Source organism: Muscardinus avellanarius (genome assembly GCF_963383645.1).
Source record: "Muscardinus avellanarius genome assembly, chromosome: 16".
NCBI lineage: Eukaryota > Metazoa > Chordata > Mammalia > Rodentia > Gliridae > Muscardinus > Muscardinus avellanarius.
Window position 1 is genome coordinate 16,338,976 of NC_137802.1, and position 24,049 is coordinate 16,363,024.

At 49.5% G+C, this 24,049-nt stretch overlaps 2 protein-coding genes across 2 annotated transcripts; one reads left to right on the forward strand and one right to left on the reverse strand.

Annotated features, from left to right (window-relative positions):
• Positions 1–2,731: 2,731 nt before the first annotated feature.
• CLDN7 (claudin 7) lies at positions 2,732–4,260 on the forward strand (the record flags this gene model as incomplete). The annotated part of the gene is made up of 4 exons (XM_080713133.1): positions 2,732–2,954; positions 3,665–3,829; positions 3,922–4,006; positions 4,095–4,260. 4 exons carry the CDS (start codon positions 2,732–2,734, stop codon positions 4,258–4,260), a joined length of 639 nt encoding a protein of 212 aa, XP_080569259.1.
• A 1,074-nt stretch (positions 4,261–5,334) lies between these two features.
• ELP5 (elongator acetyltransferase complex subunit 5) lies at positions 5,335–23,433 on the reverse strand (the record flags this gene model as incomplete). Its single annotated transcript, XM_080713142.1, has 8 exons — positions 23,346–23,433; positions 23,146–23,206; positions 22,977–23,057; positions 16,054–16,274; positions 12,358–12,539; positions 6,929–7,024; positions 6,690–6,790; positions 5,335–5,449 (listed from the first exon to the last, which is right to left on the reverse strand). The coding sequence occupies exons 1-8, from the start codon at positions 23,389–23,391 to the stop codon at positions 5,335–5,337; spliced, it is 903 nt and encodes a 300-aa protein (XP_080569268.1). The 5' UTR covers positions 23,392–23,433.
• Positions 23,434–24,049: the final 616 nt, after the last annotated feature.

Sequence of the window (24,049 nt, forward strand, 5' to 3'; positions counted from 1 at the left end):
TGCACTACCACATCTGGCTAAATTCTGCATTTCATACAAAAGCTGGTAACAAGCCTAACATGAGCAGTATGGTTTTTTGGTGTATGTTGTGCTACTAGGGATTGAACCCAGGGGCATTCTATCTCTAAACTATATCCCAGCCCTTTTTATTATTAATTAATTAATTTTTTTGTGTGTGTGGGTTGGGGATGGAACCCAGGGGCATTTGACCTCTGAGCTACACATCCTGTCGTATTTTATATTCTTATTTATTTATTTATTTTGTGGTACTGGGATTCCTGGAAGCCCTTCCAACCTCCAGGCTACACTCCCAGCGCGGCTGGTTTCGAACCTGAGTGATCCTCCTGTCTCTGCCTCCCAAGCGGGGGGCGGGGGGATTACAAGCATGCGCCACCATGCCCAGTGTATTTTGTTTTCTTTATTTTGAAACAGGGTCTCACTAAGTTGCAGAGGGCCTCACTAAGTAGCTGAGGCTGTCCGCGAACCACAATCCTCAGGTCTCAACCTCTCAAATGCTGGGATTACAATTATGCACCACCATGCCCAGCTTCTTTTTATTATTTATTTATTTTTACTGTACTGGAGATGGAACCCAGGAGAATTCTACCTCTGAGCTACATCTCCAGCCAAGTCCTATTTTTTATTCTTTATTTTTTTGAAACAGGGTCTCACTGATTTGCAAAGGGCCTCAGTAAGGAGCTGAGGCTGTCCTCGAACCACGATCCTTCTGTCTCAGCTTCCCGAATGCTGGGATTACAAACATGCACCACCATGCCTGGCAATTTTTGTTTTGAAACAGAGTCTTGTTAAATTGCTGAAGGCTCTGCTAAATTGCTGAGGATAGTCTTGAACCTGTTTCAGTCTCCTAAATACTGGGATTACAGGTTAAGTCCTACCATGCCCAGCTATGAAGGGTCCTTTAATATGTTTACTGAACAAATCAAGGAATAATTTAGAGAAATGTCTGAGAAGGAATAATGCAGATGAGAAGAGTGAAAGAGGTTAAAAGAGCCAGGGGTGAGCCGGGCATGGTGGCACACGCTTGTAATCCCACCGCGTGGGAGGCTGAGACAGGAGGATCACCGGTTCGCGGTCAGTCTCAGGTACTTAGTGAAACCCTTTGCAATTCAGTGAGACCCTGTTTCAAAAAAGAATAAAAATAGGGCTGGGTATGTATTTCCGAGATAGAATGCCCCTGTACCCCAGGACTGCAAAAGAAAAGAAAATGGAGCGAGGAAAATGGAATTGGGAGCAGGAGGTGGAGAGCCCTGTGAGCGTAGAGGCGCCAGGAGGCTGGAGGACAGGTAGACTGGGAGGAACGGGCAGGAACAGGCGGCGGGCGAGGCAGTGGCCCGCGCCTGGGAAGGTGGAAAGGAGGATTCGAGGTGTTTATTGCTGGCCCCGCTGGGCTGGAGGTTGGGTACGACGGTGGAGTAACGGGGACAGTGGATAGAGAGCTCCGAAATCCTGCAAAAGGCGGGACGCGGTCCAAGGAGGGAGCGAGCGGGTGCCTGGAAGAGGCTTGGACAAGGCTTGGGAGTGAGCAGGGACGTGAGGAAGGATGAAGATGGCCTCGGAGGCCGGAGAGCCAGAAACCAACGCGCCCCGGGTCCAGGGAGGCGGAGAGCGCGGGGCTGGAGGCGAGCGGACGGCAGGGTGGGCTTGTGCAGGTTCCCGGGAGGGAGCGAGGGGGGGCCTCGACTCTGCGCTCGGCCTCGCGCACCCCGCGCCTCGGGCTCGGCCTGGCCGGTCGTGGCGGCCCGGGCACTGAGCAGGTCTGGGACTGGCCCCGGCCCCGGGGTGGCGGGGCTGTGGGGAGCCGGCCCAGATGCCTGGCCCAGGGCGCGGGCGTGCAGGGCAGCGGGGCGGGCGGTGTCGTCGGGGGCGGGCGCCACTCTCCGGCTTCGGCCCAGGGCCCCCGAAGGTGGGATCCGCTGGGGTGGGGGCCGCAGAAAAGCAGCGCGGAGGGTGGAGGCGAAAGTAGGACTGGACCCAGAGCCCGGGGCGGAGACTGCGGGCGAAAGGGCGGCGCCGCGCCGCTGCAGGGCGTCCCCTAGCTGTGGCTCTGCGGCTCCCGCGTGCACCTGCCGGCGGCGGGGAGGGGGCCCCGGGGGGCCGGGGGGAGGGGGCTGGCCGGGCTGGGCCTCCCCGGAGCGGCCGCCTCCCCCAGCAGCGGTTAAAGCCGGGCGGGAGGAGAAAGGGCGTGACCCGGGCGCTCAGGTTTCTTCCTCTTCACCTGCGCCCCGAGGGGTGGGGGCCAGGACTTCCGGTTCAGGTGAGTGTCCCTCGGTGACGTCAGGTCGCCCTCCGCGGCCCCCGGCCCGCCCCGCCCCCCGACGCCCTACATAAGCTCAGGTGCGCCGCACCTGTCCGCCTGCACCTGGCGGCTGAGCGCGCGTCCCCGCAGGGCCGGAGCTCTCGGAGCGGCCCAGCGGCCCCTCCACCTCTGTCGGGCCGCGTCCCCGAGCCGCGGAGCTCCGCCGGGCCTGGGGGGGCTTCTGTCTGGAGCCAGGCTTCGGGTCAGCCTGCCCCGCCGCGGGAGACCGTGGTCCTCTGAGGTCGACTTGCGCTTACCTCGGGGACCAGAAGATTCGCGCTCGCCCGGCCCCAAACTTCCTCCTCTCTTTGGGTGACTAAACACTCCGCCCCCAGCAGCCTCTGGTGGGGCTGCCCCCCATTTCGGCTGACGGTAGGGTCGCCCGCCGGCGCCCGGTCCTTCCTGAGGGCGGAAATGGCCAACTCGGGCCTGCAGCTGCTGGGTTTTTCCATGGCCATCCTGGGCTGGGTGGGCCTGGTGGCCAGCACCGCCATCCCGCAGTGGCAGATGAGCTCCTACGCCGGCGACAACATCATCACGGCCCAGGCCATGTACAAGGGGCTGTGGATGGACTGCGTCACGCAGAGCACCGGCCTGATGAGCTGCAAGAGCTACGACTCGGTGCTCTCGCTGTCGGGTAAGACGGCGGCCCGACGGGGCGCACGCGGGGGCCGGGAGCCCTGGGCGCAGAGGGGCGGCGCGTGGACGGGCAGCCCGGCCGCCGCACCCCCAGTGGGGTCTGGGTCTGGGTCTGGTGTGGGGAAGTGGGCCCCGGGCGGGAGTCGTCCCTTCCCCCGCCGCCCTGGGCAGGCAGCGGCCTCGGTCTCCTCCCGCCCTTTTCTTTCGGACAAAAGGAGGCGCAGAGCGGAGCAGAGGCCGCGCCGACGACGGCCGCGAGCCTTGCAGTTTGTTAAGACTCCAGCCTCCGCCTGCAGCCCTAATCTTATCTGCCGATTAGCCCAAGCCACAGAACCCCGTGGCCGCGATAGCGGGGCCTGAGCTGGGATGCCAGAGCTGGGATGCCAGAGCTGGGATGCGGGCCGGGATGTAGGGCCTGCGCCGAGGCGCCGGTCGCCCCCTCTCACCCTTCCCCCTACCTGGACGGTTTCGTCGAAACCCAGGCGCCTCGGGCGGGTTCTGCGAAGAGGGCGGGGCAGGAGGGGAAGGCCGCGGGCCGGAGGGGCGGGAACCTGCTGGCGGGCGCCCGCCGGCGCCTTGGCCACCCAAGGGGCCCCAGCCTGGGCGGGATGCGGCTAGGCGCAGGGGCCGGGGTAGTAGGTGCGGCCCGCAGCTCGGGGCTGCAGCCCTCTGAGGGTTGCTAGCAATGACTGCGTCCTTTCTTCTCAGCGGCTCTCCAGGCCACTAGAGCCCTAATGGTGATATCCCTGGTGCTGGGCTTCCTGGCCATGTTTGTGGCCGTGATGGGCATGAAGTGCACGAATTGTGGGGGAGACGACAAAGTCAAGAAGGCCCGTATAGCCATGACGGGGGGCATAGTCTTCATCGTGGCAGGTGAGCCGTGGGCTCGCCGCTTCTCCATGTGGGGAGGGCGAGGAGGGTGCGCGTGCGTGCTCACAAAATCGGAATGCTCCTTCCCTCCTTAGGTCTTGCTGCCTTGATAGCATGCTCCTGGTACGGCCATCAGATCATCACAGACTTTTATAACCCCTTGACACCTGTGAATGTCAAGTAAGTCTGGGGTCCTGCAAACTCGGGTTCCTGGGGCAGGGAAAAGGCAGGGCAGCCAGGGGTCTGACCCCTTCCTTTCTCTCCACAGGTATGAGTTTGGCTCTGCCATCTTTATTGGCTGGGCAGGGTCAGCTCTAGTCCTCCTGGGAGGCGCACTGCTCTCCTCCTCCTGTCCTGGGCGAGAGAGCAAAGCCGTGTACCGGGGAGCACCCCGCTCCTACCCTAAGCCCAACTCTGCCAAGGAGTACGTGTGAGCCGGGCCCCCCAGTCCCGCCTGCCGAGCTGTGGGTGTGTCGGGATGCCGGGAAGGACCTGGGCAGGGCGCAGGACAAAGGCCTTCTGGTCTCTCCATGTCTGCACAACATGTACAGTGGGGGGGGGGGGCAAACAGGGAGGGAAGCATGTGCTTTTTGTACAGTAATAAAAATGGGTTTTGGAAAGTAAGTGTTCTTTTCCTTCTGAGCCTCTGACTTCTTGCCCAGATCTGTGCAGGGAGCTTGAAACCTGGTGTGCCTGCTTCACGGCACAGGAAGCTCTGAGTACCAGGTGTCCCAGGCCGCTCCTGACCATTCACCTTCATTGCCATTCAGGTTCCATGCCGGACTCTGGACTCTAATAAAAGACTCAGGTGCTCCGTTCCCTCATCCACTCCCATTCCCACTACTCTTGTTTAAACAGCTATCACGAGCTGGGTGCATTGGCACAAGTCTGTCATAGCAGTACTTGGGAGACTGCGACAGGCGAATCAGAGGTTTAAAGCCAGTCTCAGCATTAGTGAGCACCGTGTGTGTGTGTGTGTGTTAGTTACTGGGGATTGAACCAGGGGCATTCTACCTCTGAGCTACATCTCCAGCCCTATTTCCTGTTTAGTTTGAAACAGGGTCTCACTAGGTTGTTGGGGGCCCTTGGACCTGTGATCCTCCTGTCTCAGCCTCCCCTGTACTAGGATTACAAGTGAGCGCCTCGCCTGGCTAGCCAAGCCCCGTTAAAAAAAAAAAAAGACAAAGAGAGCAAGAGGACTAGTGGTATAGCTCAGAGGCAGAATACCCCTGGGCTTAGCCCCCAGTTTGAAAAAAAAGAAAAGAAATTATAGCTACCACAGAATTTTAATAGAAAAATAAAGATTTTATTAGTCATGGCAGGCTCCTATTCTCCCACCCTACCCTGTACCTTCACCCACTTTCTGTCCTCATCAGATGCCATTCCCTGGTCACAGGGTAGGGCCGCCAGAGACAGGAACAAAGGCCGGCCAGGAGAGGGTCAGGCCGCCACAAGCAACAGCAGGGTGGCTCTGGACTCACAGTTCTCCCCACCCCAATACACTCTAGTCAGATGTCCAGGTCATCATCTGGATCTTCTTGGTCCAGGTCGTCATAAACATCGGGCTCGTAGAAGATGTGGCTGGTGGCCTGGCCGGGCCCAGTATGCAGCAGAGCCTGCTGTCTGAGGAGGGAAGCGGGGTGCTTGTGAGGGTGGGTAACAGGCCAGGATGAGAGAGATATATGTGTCCAATTCCTGTGACTCCTGAGGCTGTCTTCCCTAGGCCTCTGCCATTTTTGTGGCCCCAGGCCTTTCTCTGCCCTCCATGTTCCGTCAGGGCTGAGGCAGCACTTATTTATTTTATATTAGAAGTTGAACCCAGAGGCAGTCTACCTCAGAGCCACATTCCCAGCCCTTACTTTTATTTATTTTTATTTTTTGTGGTACTGGGGGTGGAACCCAGGGGCTTTTCTACCTCTGGGCTATACTCCCAGATCTATTTGTGTGTGTGGGTGGGTCTGCGGATAGAACCCAGGGGCATTTGACTTCTGAGCTACACCTCAGCCCTATTTTTTATTCTTTATTTTGAAACAGACTCTCACTGAGTTACGGAGGGCCTCACTAAGTAGCTGAGGCTGGCCGTGAACAAGTGATCCTCAGGTCTTAGCCTCCTGAATGCTGGGATGACAAGCGTGCGCCACCTCACCTGGCTTCTCTCAGACCTATTTTATACTTTATTTGGAACAGGGTCTCACTAAGTTGCTGAGAGTCTCACTACGTAGCTGAGGCTGGCTTGGAACCTGCACAATTCTCCTGTCTCAGCCTCCCAAGCGCTGGGATTACAAGCATATGCTACCACTTCCGGCTCCTTATTTTTATTTTAAAACAGTCTAGCTAAGTTGCTGAAGTTGGCCTTGAAGCTGTGATCCACCCATCTCAGCCTCCCAAGTACTGGGATTACAGGTGGAGGCCACCACCATGCCCAGCTGAAGCACCACTTGACCCTGGGATAGGTAGTCAGTGGTTTGAGGGCAAGGGCTCTGCTGTAGTCTTGCCCATCTACACACCGGGCACAGAGCAGCAGACATTTACCAGGCCCCTGTTAGCCAACCTTCGCCGCACCGTCCTATAGTGCTGCCTGGTAAACAGACCTCCCAGGGTCTGGTCTGGTTTAGCCCAGGGCTGGATTATTTTGAGGATGGTCACAGAGCTGGGACCCATGGCTCTCATGGAGAGAAGAGCAGAAAGGCCCTCTGGCATCATGGGTGGGTCGAGAACCACTCCCCAGTCTTGTCTATAGAGGTGGACTTCAGCCCCTATAAAGTCTAGGAGGTTAATCAATAACCTGCCATCACCCCACCACTCTGGTTAGCCCAGATACAGCGCTCTACTCAGGGATCCGGCACTGAGGCCCCAGCCTTACTTTTCAGAGCTGAACTGGAAGGGCAGAATCAGGCTATCTCTGGCTTCCTTTTCTTTCTTGGACAGGCGAAGGTTAAAGGTCAAATGACTCATGGGGTCCACCTGCAGGAAAAAAGGATGCTGCCGCTTGGCTCCAATCCTGGAACCCCTGACCCCATCTCCAACCTCTGCAATTTTTCTCCCTCCTCTTGTCAGACCCTAAACTCCGCTCCCTTGCTTGGGCTTGGGCACTGTAGGTACCGAAGATGTGTGAGAATCTGGGCAGGGCAGGGACTCTAGGTGAGGTCTCTCTTGAAGATCCAGGCTGAAGTCAGAAAGAATGGAGAACCAGTAAGTCTGGAAAAAAAAGAGTTTAAAACTTTTGATTTTCCCCCTATGTTACAGAACAAACCACAGATCATTTAGGACTTACCTCACACTCTCAGTCCCCAATCATAGAAACTAGCTGCTTTCAGCCCTTGCCCTCAACTTCTAACCCCTCCTTTGGACTTCTTCCTTTTCATTAATAACTATCTTTGCCAGGCGTGGTGGCGCACGCTTGTAATCCCCGCACTTGGGAGGCGGAGACAGGAGGATCGCGCAGGTTCGAAGCCAGCCGCGCTGGCTTAAGAGACCCTGTTTCCAAATAAAATATAAAATAGGTCTGGGAGTGTAGCCCGGAGGTAGAAAGGTTCCATCCCCAGTACCACCAAAAAAACAAAAAAAACAAAAAAAACCCCCCTATCTTTGTTTCTTTCTTTCTTTTTTTTTTTTTTTTTTTGCTTTACAAATGTTTATTATTCCATTTAAACAGCATTCATTTACATGTTTTTCTGTAACTGTCTTTGGTAAAAAAAAGGCATATAAACTAAATAAGAGGAATACCACAAGATTTAAAGCCCCATCATGAATAAATTTTTTGTTAATTATATAACAAAAGGTCTCTTTGAGGGTGGAAAAACTTTCAAGTTTGATGATTCTTTTTTTTCTTCCATATTTTATTTTATTTATAAGTTGAATATATTGAAAATGAAAATGATGTACATTTAGATTGTGCTTCGTGCCCTCTCCCCCCCGATTCCCTTCCCCCCTTCCAATAAAGAGTGTCCAGGTTAACCATGTTATATTTATACTATTACACATACTCGTATGTAGCTCCTCCATTGAACAACCTCAGCTTTCTTCCTCTCCTATCCTTCCATTCTAGCTTTGCTGAAATTTCCCCTCCATCATCTGGAGTCCCTCTGGTATCCCCAGTGCTCCCTAGCTCGGGCATATTAGAGAAAACACATGTCCCTTCTCTTTCTGTGCTTGACTAATCTCACTTAACACAATGTTTTCCAGTTCCTTCCATCTTCTTGCAAATGCTATTATTTTATTTTTCTTTATAGCTGAATAGAATTCCATTGTGTGTATTTCCCATAATTTTGCAATCCATTCATCTGTTGATGGAGATCTAGGTTGGTTCCATATTTTGGCTATTACAAACTGTGCTGCTATGAACATGGGTATGCGTATGTTAATGTAGTTCTCTGATTTCAACCCCTTTGGGAAGATACCCAGGAGTGGTATAGCCAGATCAAATGGTGGATTTATTCCCAGTTTTCTAAGGAATCTCCACAGCGGCTGAACTGGTTTGCATTCCCACCAACAGTGTAAAAGTTCCTCTTTCCCCACATCCTTGCCAGCATTTGTTGTTGTTTGATTTCTTTGTGCTTGCCACTCTGACTGGGTTTAGATGGAATCTCAGCGTCGTTTTGATTTGCATCTCCCTGATGGCTAATGATGTTGAACATCTTTTCATGTATCTATTGGCCATTTGTATCTCTTTTTCCAAGCTGGCAGTGGCAATGCACACCTGTAATCCCAATACTCTGGAGGCTGAGACAGGAGGATCCCAGGTTTAATGCCAGTCTCAGAAATGTAACAAGACTGTCAGCAACCTGGCAAGACTGTTTCAAAAAAAAAATAAAATGGGCTAGAAGTGTATCTTGGAAGAAAAATGCTGGGTTCAGTTCCCAGAAGAACACACACTCTCTGTCTCTGTCTCTGTCTCCCCCCCACCCCCCCAGTGGCCAGGTGTGATAGTACATGCTTCTAATCCCAGTGCTTGGGAGCCAGATCCTATTTCAAAATAAAAATGCTAGATATGAGTTGGGCGTGGTGGCACATGCCTGTAATCCCAGTACTTAGGTGGCAAGACAGGAGGATCACAGGTTCAAGGCCAGCCTCAGTGACTTAGTGAGACTCTGTTTCAAAATTTAAGAAAGTTAAAAAAAAAAAAAAGTCAGGCATAAAAGTACATACCAGTAATCTCAGTATTTGGTAAATTCAGACTAGAGGATCAGAGGTTCAAGGCCAGTCTTAACAATTTAGGGAGGCCCTCAGCAACTTAGTATCTGTTTCAAAATAAAAGATAAAACAGAACTGGGGGTATAGGCTGGAGACAGAATGTCCTGGGTTCATGTACTCTCTGTACTAAAAAACAAACCACCCCTCCAATAAAAAAAATTGCCAAATGTGGTGGCATGAACCTGTAATTCTAGTATTTGGGAGGGTCAGATAGGAGGATTGCAGGTTTGAGGACAGCCTCCGCAAGTAGTAAGACTCTCAGCAACATAGTGAGGCCATTTCAAAATAAAAAATTAGCCAGATGTGGTGGGGCACGCTTGTAAACCCAGTACTTGGGAGGCTAAGACAGGAGGATCGCAGTTTCACACCCAGCCTCAGCTATTTAGTGAGGCTCTCCACAACTTAGTGAGGCCCTGTTTCCAAATAAAGAATAAAAAATAGGGCAGGGGTATAGCTCAGAGGTAGAATGCCCCCAGGTTCAATCCCTAGTCCTGAAAACAACAACAACAAATAATAATAAAAAGGGCTCGGAGTACAGCTCAGAGATAGAAAGTGTCAGGGTTCAGTCCTGAGTAAAACACACACACACGATAAAAAAATAAAATAGGAGCCGGGCATGATGGCACATGCCTATAATTCCAGTACTTGGGAGGCTGAGACAGGAGGATCACAGCTTCAAGGACAGCCTAAGCAAGTAGCGAGACTCTCATCAGCCTAATGAGACAGTTTCAAAATAAAAATAAAACAGAGCTGGGGTGTAGCCTGAAGGTATAATGTCCCCAGGTTTAATCCCCAGTATGGAAAAAAAAAGCCTGAGGGTGCATCCCCAGTACTCCCTCACAGAAAAACAAAAACAAAAAACAACAACAACAAAAAAAAACCCACCAAAAAATACAGACATAAAAGGGCTGGGGGTATAGTTGGGAGGTAGAATGCCCCTGGGTACAATTCCCAGTACCAAACAACAAAAAAATAAATAAGCTGGGCATGGTGGTGCACACCTGTACTCCCAGCATTTGGGAGGCTGAGATAGGAGGATCGCGGTTCATGGACAGCCTTAGCTACTACTTAGGCCCTCCGCAATTCCGTAAGACCGTTTCAAAATAAAGAATAAAAAATAGGGCTGAAGGTAGAATGTCCCTGGGTTCCATCTCTAGTACCACACACACACAAAAAGAATAAAATAAGGCTGGTTATATAGCTGGGAGGTAGCATGCCCCAGGGTTCCCTCCCAGCATGCATCTATATCCACACACACACACACACACACTAAATAAGTAAGTAAATAAATAAATAGGACTGGGGGTGTAGTTCAGAGGCAGACTGACCCTGGAGTCAGTCCCCAGTACCACACAAAAAAGGGGTAGAGATATAGCTGGGAGGTAGAATGGCCTGAACCAGTTCAGCTCAGGATACGGCTGTGTGAGCACTTCCTTAGCATGTACAAGTTTGCTTAGAGTCTTGCTAAATTGCTAAGGCTGGCCTCAAAATCGTGATCCTTCCATCTCAACTACACAAGTACTGGGATTACAGGTGTATGCCACCTTATCTGGCTTTTCTTTTCTTGGTGGTTCTGGGGATTGAATCCCAGCAGCATTCTACCTCTGAGTTACAACCCTAATCCCTATTTTTATTTTGAAATAGGGTCTCATTACTTGCTGAGGCTATCCTTGAACCTGTGATCTTCCAGTCTTGGCCTCTCAAATACTAGGATTACAATTGTATGCCATCATGCCCAGAGCTGGCTTATTTATTTTTTTGGTGGTACTGAGGAATGAACCCAGGAACATTCTACCTCTGAGCTACACCCCAGCTCTATTTTTTTTTATTCTTTATTTTTTATTTTTTTTATTTTTTGGTGGTACTGGGGTTCCTGGAAGCCCTACTACCTCCGGGCTACACTCCCAGACCTATTTTATATTTCTGAAACAGAGTCTCTTACGCCAGCACGGCTGGCTTCGAACCTGCGCCATCCTCCTGTCTCCACCTCCCAAGTGCGGGGATTACAAGCGTGTGCCACCATGCCCGGTTTATTCTTTATTTTGAATCAGGGTCTCACTAAGTTGCAGAGGACCTCACTAAGTAGCTGAGGCTGTCCTTGAACTTGCAATCCTCCTGTCTCAGCCTCCCAAGTACTGGGATTACAAACGTACACCACACTCAGCATTTTTTTTCTCAGTACTAGGGATGGAACCCAGCGGCATTCTACCTCCGGTCAACATCCCCACACCCCAGCCCTATTTTTATTCTTTATTTTGAAAAAGGGTCTCACTGAGTTGCAAAGGGCCTAAATAGCTGAGGTTGTTCACGAATTGCAAACCTCTTGTTTCAGCCTCCCAAATGCTGGGATTACAAGCGTGCATCACCATGCCCAGCTGGCTTTATTTTTTTAAATTTGAAAACAGGGTATAAGTTGCTGAGAACCCAAGTTTCTGAGTCTGGATTTGAATTTGTAATCCTCCTGTCTCAGCCTCTCAAGTACTGTGATTATAAGTGTGTACCACCATTAACTGCCCTTCCTAATTTTTGCAGTACGGGGGATTGAACCAAGGGGCATTCTACCTCTGAGCTATACCCCAGCTCTATTTTTTTTTTTTGTTGTTGTTGTACTGGGGATGGAACCCAGGGGCATTCTACCTTTGAGCTACACCCCCAGCCCTATTTTCTTTTTAATTCTTTATTTTAAAACAGGGTGTCACTGAGGCTGTCCATGAACTGCAATCCTGTGTCAGCCTCCCAAATGCTGAGATTACAAGAGTGCGCTACCACGCCCAGCAACTCAGCCCTATTTTATTTTTTGGCGGCAGGGGGTGGGGGTGGGGTTTGGGGATGGAACCCAGGGGCATTTGAGCTCAGAGCTACACCTCCTGCACTATTTTTTTTTTTTTTTTTTTTTTTGCGGGTCTGGGGATGGAACCCAGAGACATTCGACCTCTGAGCTACAGCCCCTGCCCAATTTTTTATTCTTTATTTTGAAACCGGGTCTCACTGAGTTGCAGAGGGTCTCACTATATAGCTGAGGCTATCCTTGAACCATGATCCTCTGGTCTCAGCCTCTCGAATGCTGGGATTACAAGTGTGTGCTACCATGCCCAGCTTCCACTGCCCTATTTTTTATTCTTTATTTTGAGACAGGTTCTCACTAAGTTGTAGAGCGCCTCACTAAGTAGCTGAGGCTGTCCGTGAACTGCGATCCTCCTGTCTCAGCCTCCGGAATGCTGGGATTACAAGTAATGTGCGCCACCATGTCTGCTCGAATTAGCTTTCTCACTGCCCTTCCCATCAGGCCATCCCTTTTATGACTCCCAATTTCCAGTCTTCTCTGAGAGTCAACTGACCTGATGAGTTGGCCGCTGTCGGGGCTTCTGAAAGAGGATGTGGGCTGAGGCCTGGACAACTGTGCCACCGAGGGTCACCTGGGTCTGGGCAAGGCTGCCCAGTGCTCCCAGGAGGCCTGGTCCATGAAGCTCTTCATGTAGCAGCCCCAGCACACGCACCACCTTTACCTGGGAGCTGTCACCTGGAAAGGGACAAGACATGGAGGGTATGAGGGAAATAGAGAGCATTCATGGTGAAGGCCTGGGAGCAAATAGTGAAGAAAAGGAGAGGCCTGCATCCTATCACAGTTCTGCCATAATCCTGACTACCTTGGCCAATCTCCATGCCCTTCTGGAGCCACTACCAGCCCCATCTTAATATACTTTCTTATTCAAATCCAAATCCAAATCAATGTGCCACTCTGACTTCAACCCTTCACCACCTTCATGAAGGAACACTTTTTCAGTCCTACTAAACTTTATTTTTTGTGGTACTGGGGATTGAACCCATGCACATTCTACCTCTGAGCCACATCCCTAGATCATTTTTATTTATAATTTTTATTTTTTGCAGTACTGGGGGATTGAACCCAGTGATGTTTTACCTCCTAACTACTCCCCTAGCCATATGTTTTTTTTTGGGGGGGTACTAGGGATGGAACCCAGGGACATTCTACTTCCAAGATACACCCCAACCCTATTTTTTATTATTTATTCTCAAACAGGGTCTCACTGAGTTGCAAAGGGCCTAAGTAGTAGCTGAGGCTGCCCGCGAACTCCGATCCTCCTATCTCAGCCTCCCAAATGCTGGAATTACAAGCTTGTGCCATCACGCCTGGCTCTTAGCCCTATTTTTTATTTCATTTAGTTTGAAACAGTGTCTCACTAAGTTGTAGAGGGTCTCAATAAGTAGCTGAGGCTGGCTGCAAATCTGTGATCCTCTGGTCTCAGCCTCCTAAATATGGGGATTACAGGTGTGTGCCACCATGCCCGACTACCAGTTCATTAACTTTGAGCCTTATCTCTTACGCAGTATATACTTACAGTTTTTGTTACTTGCCAAGATAACAGTCAGTGCCTCCCTCCTTCCCTCCCTCCCTCCTATTCTGGAAGCATTGACAGCATCAGGCACTGTACTAAATCGTGTGTGTGTGTGTGTGTGTGTGTTACTAGGGAGTGAACCAAGCGGCATTCTACCTCTGAGCTACACCCCAAGTCTTATTTTACTGTTTACTTTGAAATAGGGTCTCATTGAATTACAGAGGGCTTTGTGTTGCTGAGGGTAGCCAAACACTTGTGACTCTCCTGTCTCGGCCTCCCAAGTACTGGGATTAAAGTGTGGACCAACACGCCTGGCTTTATTTTTTTAATTTGAAACAGGGTCTCACTAAGTTACTAAGGCTGGCCTTGATCCTGTAATTTTCTTGTCTCTCAAGTGTTGGAATTATAGGCATGTGCCACTATGCCTGGCTTGTACTGAACATTTGAATACATTACTTTACTCCTTACAAAGGTCGGCATTATTAGATCAAACCATAGGGCAATTTCAAGCGCCCCACTTCTCTGTAGAGGTAAAAGCGAAGCACTGAGAGATCAAGTTCTGTAATACAAAGCACGCCTGACTCCAAATCCCTTTCTTTTTTCTTTTACAAGTTGCAGAGGGCCTCACTAAGTAGCTGAGCTGGCTTCGAACCTGTGCAACTGTCCTGTCGCAACCTCCCAAGGGCTGGGATTATAAGTGTGTGCTACCACGCCTGGCTCTATTTTTTATTCTTTATTTTGAAACAAGGTCTCACTGAGTTGCAGAGGGCCTCACTAAGTAGCCGAGGCTGTCCGTGAGCCATGATCCTTCTGTCTGAGCCTCCCGAATGCTGGGATTACAAGCCTGTGCCACCATGCCCGGTTTAGCCTTTTTTTAAATTTTTATTTCTAAACAGAGTCTCAATAGGTTGTTGAGAGTCTCACTTGTTGCTAAGAGTGTCCTCAAATTTGCAATTTCCCTGTCTTAGCCTCCCAGGTACTGGGATTGCAGGTGTGGGCCACCATGCCCAGCTCCAAAGCCTATTCTGATATTCCTAGTTCACTGGGGCCCAATGCCCGGTCCTGGACTATATCAGACCCCTGCCTGGCCGACCCCTTGCTCATCACCATTGTTTGTTTATTTATTTATTTGGTGGTACTGGGGGTAGAATAAGGGCCTTTTTTTTTGGGGGGGGGGTGGTACTGGGGGTGGAACCCAGAGGCTTTCTACATCTGGGCTATACTCCCAGACCTTTTTTATATTTTATTTGGAAACAGGGTCTCACTAAGTTGCTGAAAGCCTCACTAAGTAGCTGAGGCTGGCTTTGAACCCGTGCGATCCTCCTGTCTCCGCCTCCCAAGTGCGGGGATTACAAGCGTGTTCCACCACGCCCGGCTTCTTCTTTTTTTTGTTTTTGGTGGTACTGGGGTTCCTGGAAGCCCTTCTACCTCCAGGCTACACTCCCAGACCTATTTTATATTTTATTTGGAAACAGGGTCTCTTAAGCCAGCGCGGCTGGCTTCAAACCTGCGCGATCCTCCTGTCTCCACTTCCCAAGTGCGGGGATTACAAGCATGCGCCACCACGCCCGGCTAAGGGCCTTCTATATTTATGTTTTTTTTGTTTTTTGTTGCAGTACTAGGGTTAGAACCCAGAAGTATTCTACCTCCAAGCTACACCCCTAGCCCTGTTTTTGAGAGAGAGAGAGAGAGAGAGAGAGAGAGAGAGAGAGAGAGACTGTGTGTGTGTGTGTGTGTGTGTGTGTGTGTGTGTGTGTGTGTGTGTGTGTGTGTTTTACTGGGGGTGGAACCAGGAGCTTTTCCGCCTCTGGGCTATCCTCTGAGACCTATTTTATACTTTTTTTTTGAACCTGTGGGGTCCTCCTATCTCAGCCTCCCAAGTGCTGGGATTACAAGCGTGTGCCACCATGCCCAGCTTGTTTTTATTCTTTATTTTTTGTAGGTCTGGGGATGGAACCCAGGGGCATTCGACTTCCGAGCGACACCACTTGCCCTATTTTTAATTCTTTATTTGGTAATAAGCTAAGTTGCGGAGGGCCTCACTAAGTAGCTGAGGCTGTCCATGAACCGTGATCTTCTGGTCTCAACCTCCTGAATGCTGGGTTTACAATGGTGTGCCACCACACCTGGCTTATTCTTTATTTTGAAACAAGGTCTCACTGGGTTGCAAAGGGCCTCACTAGTTAGTAGCTGAACTGGCTGAGAACTGCAATCCTTCTGCCTCAGCCTCCCAACTACTGGGATTGCAGATGTCCTCATCATACTCAGCAGCACCGTTCCTTCCCTGTGTATGTGCCTGTATCATCGTAGTCCTTTTTAGACTGCCATGTATTGCCTGTTTACTTGTCTTTACAAGATTTTCAGCTCCTGGAAGGCAATAACCTAACTATAAAGTTAGTTTTTATTTTCCTATGACATAGATTGTACCTGGCATATCATACGCATTTAATGTTTAATAAGTGAATGAATGAAATAAACTAAAAAAAAAATCTTGGTGGAGAAAAAAATCAGCAATTAATAGATGGTATTAAAGAGAAGTCATCCCCTTCTCAAGGTTAAAGAGATGGAAGGTCTGATTGGAGAGGTCTGATGCTTCCTCTTAGGGTGGAATGAAAAAGGGGGACATTCTATGTCAGGAGATACTTGAAGGGAAGCAACAAAGGAGGGCGGTCTCACCAGGGCAGGAGTTTTGATGGCATAGGGCATGTAGGGTCTGGCAGAGGGCGGTGCAGGGAAGATGGAGAGCCAGCCAGCTGAGTGAGTCCAGAGCAATGGTTAGAGGACCACGGTCTGGCCCTCTGCACAGGGCGTTCAAGGCTTCCAGGGGCCCCCCAGGAAGGGCTGCCCCAGTTTTTAACCAGTTCAGAGGGTCTTGGAAGAGGTCATGGTAAACCAGCCTGCAAAGGGAAAATAGAAGCCATGTATTACTTCTTCCTCCCAACCTTAAACTTCCCTCTCTGATCTTTGTGGCTCTGTTTTCTCAATTTTCACTAATACTCTAATGCATACAGTGATTGAGAGCACAGATTTTGGTGTCTACAGCCTAAGCTCTAAGTTTGGCTTTGCTACGTGCCCAAGGTTATTCTTATCTGAATTCTCCCTACTAAGGTCTTTTGACATTTGTTCTAAATTCTCCATCTGTACTGCCACTGCCTTAAGCCAAATCTGTATCACCTCCTAGCATTATTCTAAGAGTCATGAGAACAGAGCCTTTCCATTCACTGTTCTATCCCCAGTGCCCCAGTCCATTCTCCCTTTCCTCTCTCCCTCCCTTCCTCCTCCTGTCACTCTCACTTCCCTTCCTTTTTTTCCTTCTTTTTTGTGGTAGTGGGGATTGAAGCCTCACAGAGTTGCTGAGGCTGGTCACAAACTTTTGATCCTCCCATCTCTGTCTCCTAAATGCTGAGACAGGAGGATTGAGTTCTTGGCCAGCCTCAGCTACTTAGTGAGGCCCTTTGCAACTCAGTGAGACCCTGTTTCAAAATAAAGATTAAAAAATAGAGCTGAGGGTGTAGTTCGGAGGTAGAATGCCCCTGGGTTCCATCTCTAGTACTGCAACAAACAAACAAACAAACAAACAAACAACAAAGCAACAAAACCCCCAACATTATAGGCATGTACCACTACACCAAGTAGTTTGGGGCCAGTGTTTGTTTATGTTTTGCAGTCCTGGGGATGGAATCCAGCGGCATTCTACCTCCGAGCGATACCCCCAGCCCTACTTTTTATTCTTTATTTTAAAATAGGGTCTTCCTGAGTTGCAGAGGGCCTCACTATGTAGCTGAGGCTGTCTGTGAACCGTGATCCTCCTGTCTCAGCCTCCCAAGTACTGGGATTACAAGCGTGCCCCACCACGCCCGGCTGGACCAATGTTTCTAACAGGTATGATGCAGCCAACTCTCTTCCCAAATTTTCAAATGACTCAACTTGTGCGGTGACACACGTCTGTAATCCCAGCTACCAAGGGTATTAAGTGGGAGGATCTCAGGTTCGAGGCTAGTCTGGGTAATTTGGTGAGACCCTGTCTCAAAACAAAAACTTAAAAAAAAAAAGAGATGGGGATATCCAGGTGTGGTGGCACATGCTTGTAATCCCATTACCTGGGAGGATGAGACAGGAGGATTGTAGGTTTGCAGCCAGCCTCAGCTATTTAGTGAGGCCTCTGCAACTTAGTGAGACCTTGTTTCAAATAAATAGGGCTGAGGGTATAGTTTGGTTTTTTTGGGTTTTTTTTGGTGGTACTGGGGGTGGAACCCAGAGGCCTTCTACCTCTGGGCTACACTCCCAGACCTATTTTATATTTGGAAACTGGGTCTCACTAAGTTGCTGAGAGCCTCACTAAGTAGTTGAGGCTGGCTTCGAGCCTGTGTGATCCTCCTTTCTCAGCCTCCCAAGCGCGGGGATTACAAGCGTGCGCCACCATGCCCGGCTTGAGAGTGTAGTTTGGAGGTGGAATGTCCCTGGGTTTCATCCCTAGCACTGCAAATAAATAAATAAATAAATAAATAAATAAATAAATAAATAAAAGAGAGAGAGAGAGAGAGAGAGAGAGAGAGAGAGAGAGAGAGAGAGAGAAAGAGAGAGATGGATGGGGATGTAGTTCAGTGGTAGAGTGCTTCTTGATTCAATCTCTAGTACTGCAAACAAAGTTTCAAAAGACTACCCACTACTGTGTGTGTGTGTGTGTGTGTGTGTGTGTGTGTGTGTGTGTGTGTGTGTGTGGTGCTGGGGCATACTACTTCTGAGCTATACTCCAGTCCTATTTTTTGTTGTTTTATTTTGAACCAGGGTTTCACTAAGTTGCTGAGAGCCTCACTAAGTGCCGAGATTGGCTGTGATCTTCCTGACTCAGCCTCCCAAGTACTGGGATTATAGGTATGCACCACCACTCTGGGTTACCCACCACTTTTTATTTTTTTTGGTGGTACTGGGGTTCCTGGAACCCTTCTACCTCCGGGCTACACTCGTAGACCTATTTTTATATTTTTTATTTGGAAACAGGGTCTCTTAAGCCAGCGAGGCTGGCTCCAAACCTGCGCGATCCTCCTGTCTCCACCTCCACGTGGGGATTACAAGTGTGCGCCACCATGCCCAGCATACCCACCACTTTTGAGGTAATACCTGAACTCCTTTTCATACTCTGTGAGACTTTTTACCACAGAGTACCTCTTTACCCATGTAACCTCAGGTATTTCAGAAAGTACTTTTCCATCTCATGAACATACCTTATCACACCTCCCAAGTTTGGACATGCTGTTCCTGCTGCCTCGAGTAACTTGTCTAGATCGGTGATTTTAAGCACCACTGAATTCTGAATATGTCAAAGGGCAGGCTGTACTTGTTCTTATCCTCCAGTGTTGCCTGTTGTGCTAAATTGTACTGCCTATCTTTTTTTTTCTTTTTCAGCCTCCCAAGTAGTGGGATTAAAGGCATGTGTCACCATGCCCAGGCCCAGCATTTTTTTTGTCTTGGTGGGTTTAGGGATGGAACCCAGGGGCATCCAACCTCTGAGCTACACCCCCTGCACTATTTTTTTTTTTTTAATTCATTTTGAAACAGGGTCTCACTGAGTTGCAAAGGGCCTCACTAAGTAGCTGAGGCTGCCTGTGAACCATGATCCTCCTGTCTCAGCCTCCCAAATGCTGGGATTATATGCCTGCACCACCATGCCTGGCTCCCAGCTAATTTTTTTTTGGTAGTATTGGGGGTGGAACCCAGTGGCTTTTCTACCTCAGGGCTATACTCCCAGAACTATTTTATACTTTATTTGGAAACAGGATCTCACTAAGTTGCTGAGAGCCTCACTAAGTAGCTGAGGCTGGCTTTGAACCTGTGCAATCCTCCTGTCTCAGCCTCCCAAGTGCTGGGATTACAAGCGTGCACCACCATGCCTGGCTCTCCCAGCCATTTTTAATATATATATATGGTACTGAGAATTGAATCTAGCATTCTACTTATGAGCTACACACCCAGCCGTTTTTTGTTTTTTTGGGTTTTCTTTTTTTTTGGTGGTATTGGGGTTCCTGGAAACGCTTCTACCTCTGGGCTACACTCCCAGACCTATTTTTATATTTTTATTTGGAAACAGGGTCTCTTAAGCCAGCGAGGCTAACTTTGAACCTGCATGATCCTCTTGTCTCCGCCTCCCAAATGCGGGGATTACAAGTGCGCGCCACCATGCCTGGCATCCATCCCTGTATCCTTTATTTTGGCTTTTTTTTTTCTTGCCTACTGGGCCTCCCAAATGCTGGGATTACAAGCGTGCGCCACCATGCCCAGCTTTTTTTTTTTTTTTTTTTTTTGGTGGTACTGGGGTTCCTGGAAGCTCTTCTACCTCCGGGCTACTCTCCCAGACCTATTTTATACTTTTTATTTGGAAACAGGTTCTCTTAAGCGCGGCTGACTTCAAACCTGTGCGATCCTCTAGTCTCTGCCTCCCAAGTGTGGGGATTATAAGTGTGTGCCACCATGCCCGGCTCTTATTCTTTATTTTGAATCAGGGTCTAACTAGATTGTGGAGGGCCTTGCCCTGAACCTTTTATCTTCCTATCTCAGCCTTCCAAGTTTTGGGATACAAGTGTGTGCCACAACACCTGGCTTTAATTTTTTTGGTGTGTGTGGTATTGGGGATGGAATCCAGGGGCCTTCTACCTCCAGGCTATACTCCCAGACCTATTTTTTTATTTTATTTAGAAACAGTGTTTCACTAAATTGCTGAGAACCTCACTAAGTAGCTGAGGCTAACTTAGAACCTGTGCAATCGTCCTGTCTCAGCATCCCAAGTACTGGAATTACAAGCATGTGCCACCAAGCCCAGCTCTGGCTTTAATTTTTTTTTAATTTATTTATTTGGCCACGTGTGGTAGTGTACGCTTGTAATCCTAGTATTTGGGAGGTTGAAATAAGAGTGTCACAGGCTAGAAGCCAGCCTCAGCAACTTAGTGAAGCTCTCAAGAATTTAGTGAGATCCTGTTTTAAATAAAAAATAAAGTAGGTCTAGGGGTATAGTCTGGAGGTAGAAAGCCCCTAGGTTCCATCACTAGTAACACATACACACACACACTTGAACCTAGGGGCATTATATTTCCAAGCTACATTTCCACTCCTTTTTTTTGTGCGTGGTCCTGGGACTTTAAACCAGGGGCCTTCTACCTCTGGGCTACTATACCCTCAGCTCTATTATTTTACATTAACTTGGAAAGAGGGCCTTAATAAATTGCTGATGCTAGCTAGCTCTGAACCTGCAAATCTCTTGTTTCAGCCGGGCGTGGTGGTGCACAATTGTAATCCCCGCACTTGGGAGGCGGAGACAGGATTGCGCAGGTTCGAAGCCAGGCGCGCTGGCTTAAAAGAGACCCTGTTTCCAAATAAAAATATAAAAAAATAGGTCTGGGAGTATAGCCTGGAGGTAGAAGGGTTTCCAGGAACCCCAGTATCACAAAATATATAAATAAATTAATTAATTAATTAAAAAAAAAACAAAACAAATCTCGTTTCAGCTTCCCAAGTATTATATTGGGATTAAAAATGTGTACCACCACCCTCAGCAAAACAAATAAATTTAAAAAAATTAAAGCAGGATTATAGGTGTGAGTCACTATACCTGGCACCCTAGCTTTTTTATTTTTGTTTTATTGTTTTGCGGTACTGGTGATTTAATCCAGGGACATTCTATCTCTGAGCTAAAACCCCAATCCTTTTTTTTTTTTAATTTTATTTTTCAGTACTGAGGATGGAACCCAGGGGCATTCTACCTTCGAGCTACACCCCCAGCCCTATTTTGTATCCTTTGTGTTATTTATGTTTTGGTACTGGGGATGAAACCCAGGGGCATTCTACTTCTGAGCTACACCCCAAGTTCTGATTTTTTATTCTTTATTTTGAAACAGGGTCTCACTGAGTTGTAAAGGGCCTAAGAAGCTGAGGCTGTCCGCGAACTGCGATCATCCTGTCTCAGCCTCCCAAATGCTGGGATTACAAGTATGTACCACTAAGCCCAACATTTTATTCTTTATTTTGAAAGAGGTTTTCACTGAGTTTCAAAGGGCCTCACTTAAGTAGCTGAGGCTGGCTACGAACCTAGATCCTTCTGTCTCAGCCTCCCAAATGCTGGGATTATAAGTGTGTGCTTCCACCATGCCTGGCTAGCCCTATTTTTTATTTTTTATTTTGAAACAAGGTCTCACTAAGTTGTAGAGGGCCTCACTAAGTAGCTGAGGCTGGCAGTGAACCTGTGATCCTGTCTCAGTCTCAGGGATTACAACATGCATCATCATGCCTGGTTTATTTTGTGTGTGTGTGTGTGTGTGTGTGTGTATGTGGCACTGGGGATTGAACCCAGGGGCATTCTACTTCCAAGCTACACCACCAGCTTCTTTTTTTTTTTCTGGTGGTACTAGGGTGGAACCCAGAGGCTTTCTACCTCTGGGCTATATTCCCAGACCTATTTTATATTTTATTTGGAAACAGGGTCTCACTAAATTGTTGAGAGCCTCACTTAATAGCTGAGGCTGGCTTCAAACCCATGCGATTCTCCTGTCTCAACCTCCCAGGCGCGGGATTATATAAGCATGCCCCACCACGACCGGCCACCACCAGCTCTTTTTTTTTTTTTTTTGTGGGTCTGGGGATGGAACCCAGGGGCAATCGACCTTTAGGCTACACCCCCTGCCCTATTTTTTTATTCTTTATTTTGAAACCGGGTCTCACTGAGTTGCAGAGGGCCTCACTAAGTAGCTGAGCTTGTCCGCAAACTGTGATCCTCCGGTCTCGGCCTCCCGAATGCTGGGATTACAAGCGTGTGCCACCACACCTGGCTTCACCACTAGCTCTTTTGAAAAATTTTTTTTTTGGTACTAGGGATGAACCCTGGGGCATTCTCCTGCTAAGCTACATTCCCAGCCTTATTTATTTATTTATTTATTTATTTATTTATTTATTTATTTATGGTGGTACTGGGGATGGAACTCAGGGGCATTTCATCTCCAAATTACACCCTCAGCTCTATTTTTTTAGTCCTTTTTATGTTTAAAACAGGGTCTCACTGAGTTGCAAAAGGCCTCACTAAGTAGCTGAGGCTGTCTGTGAACTGCGATCCTCCGGTCTTCGCCTCTCGAATGCTGCAATTACAAGCATGCACCACCATGCCCAGCATCCCCAGCCTTATTTTGAAACAGGGTCTCACTAAGTTTGGAAGAGCAGCTGAGGCTGTCCTGGAATCCAAAATCCTCCTTTCTCAGTCTCCCAAGTACTGGGATTACAAGGCATGTACTACCATGCTGGGCTAATTATTGTTTTGAAACAGGATCTCATTAGGTGGCTGAGAGTCTCACTACACTGCTGAGATTGTTCTGTTCTCCAACCTGCGACCCTTCTGTCTCAGCCTGCCAAGTACTGGGATTACAGGCAGTAAAAAAAAAAAATTATTTTTGAGACAGGGTCTCCCCAAATTGTTCATGCTGGCTTCGAACTTGAAGTCCTCCTACCTCAGCTTCCCCTGTAGCTGGGATTACAGGCCCGGTTTTGTTCGCTGCTCTAAAGGAAGTCCCTTAGCAACAGAAGCCTCACATTTAATGCATTTTTTCCCATCTTCTACTTACCGGTTGTTAATACCGGAGTCAAAACCTTCTCGAAACTCTTCCTCGCTCACCTCACAGCCCAGAACGTGGATCTGCTCCCCACTAAGGCAGAGATAAGAGGGAAATGTAGAACAGTGGGGTACAGGTTCCATTTCCACAGAAAGACGGAGAGATGCTGCTGGTTACTCACCGATGTGCAGATTTCTTTATGAGGGCTTTCAGGAGACCGCGTCCTTCCCACTCCACGGAATCTGGGTAGAGCGATGGAGGAATAAACAGTGGGGCAGCCCTAAGGTTACCGCCCTCATAAACTCATGGCTACTTCCACCTGTATGGCCCTTCCCTCCCAACTCAGCCCTTGAGCCAGACCCCCCACCCCGTGTCTCTCACCTCGAAGCAGCACCAGGCCACCCAGGGCCAGCACAGAATCCAGCATCTCTGACAGGCGTCCCGCACCTCCTCCGACGCTCTCTGATGGCGTCACGCAGCAGGCCACGCCCCCGCGGGGAGGGGCGGGGCATCCGCGGTCCCGCCCACCCTTAAGAACTGGCAAAGTCTGGAGTGAGGTTTTATGTTTAATATTCCTAGAGTGGCTTACGTGGAGGGCTCCTCCGAGCCTGGGCACACAGACCAAGGAGACCTAGTCAGCACCTTTACTGTGACTGGGGCGGGAAGAGCCGTTGGGACAGTTGTCTGTGGAAGGGGGGGGTCGCGCGAGCCCCTCCCCCAGGACGATCCGATCCACGGGGAAAGTGACGCCATAGCCCCGCCCCGCCGCCCGAGGCCCCGCCCCCGCCGGCGCGTGCGCAGTCCTGCAGCCTCGCTCGCGGCGCTCTCAGCTTTCCTTATCCCTACCCTCCTAGGACCGAGTAGGGGTAACTTTGGTCCCGGTGAAGCGAATACACGTCACCACCGGAAGTAGTGTCAGAGGGGAAGAGGAGGGGGGAAAGAGCCCTCTAGGCGGTAAAATGGCGCCTGTCAGAGTGGGAAATCCAGCTGCAGAGGCTGCAGCCCCGCTCTCCAGCGGCTAAGAGCCCGCCGACCTCGGGGAGGGGGAGGCCACTCCGGCCCAGCGCTCCGCGCCCCTCGGCTCC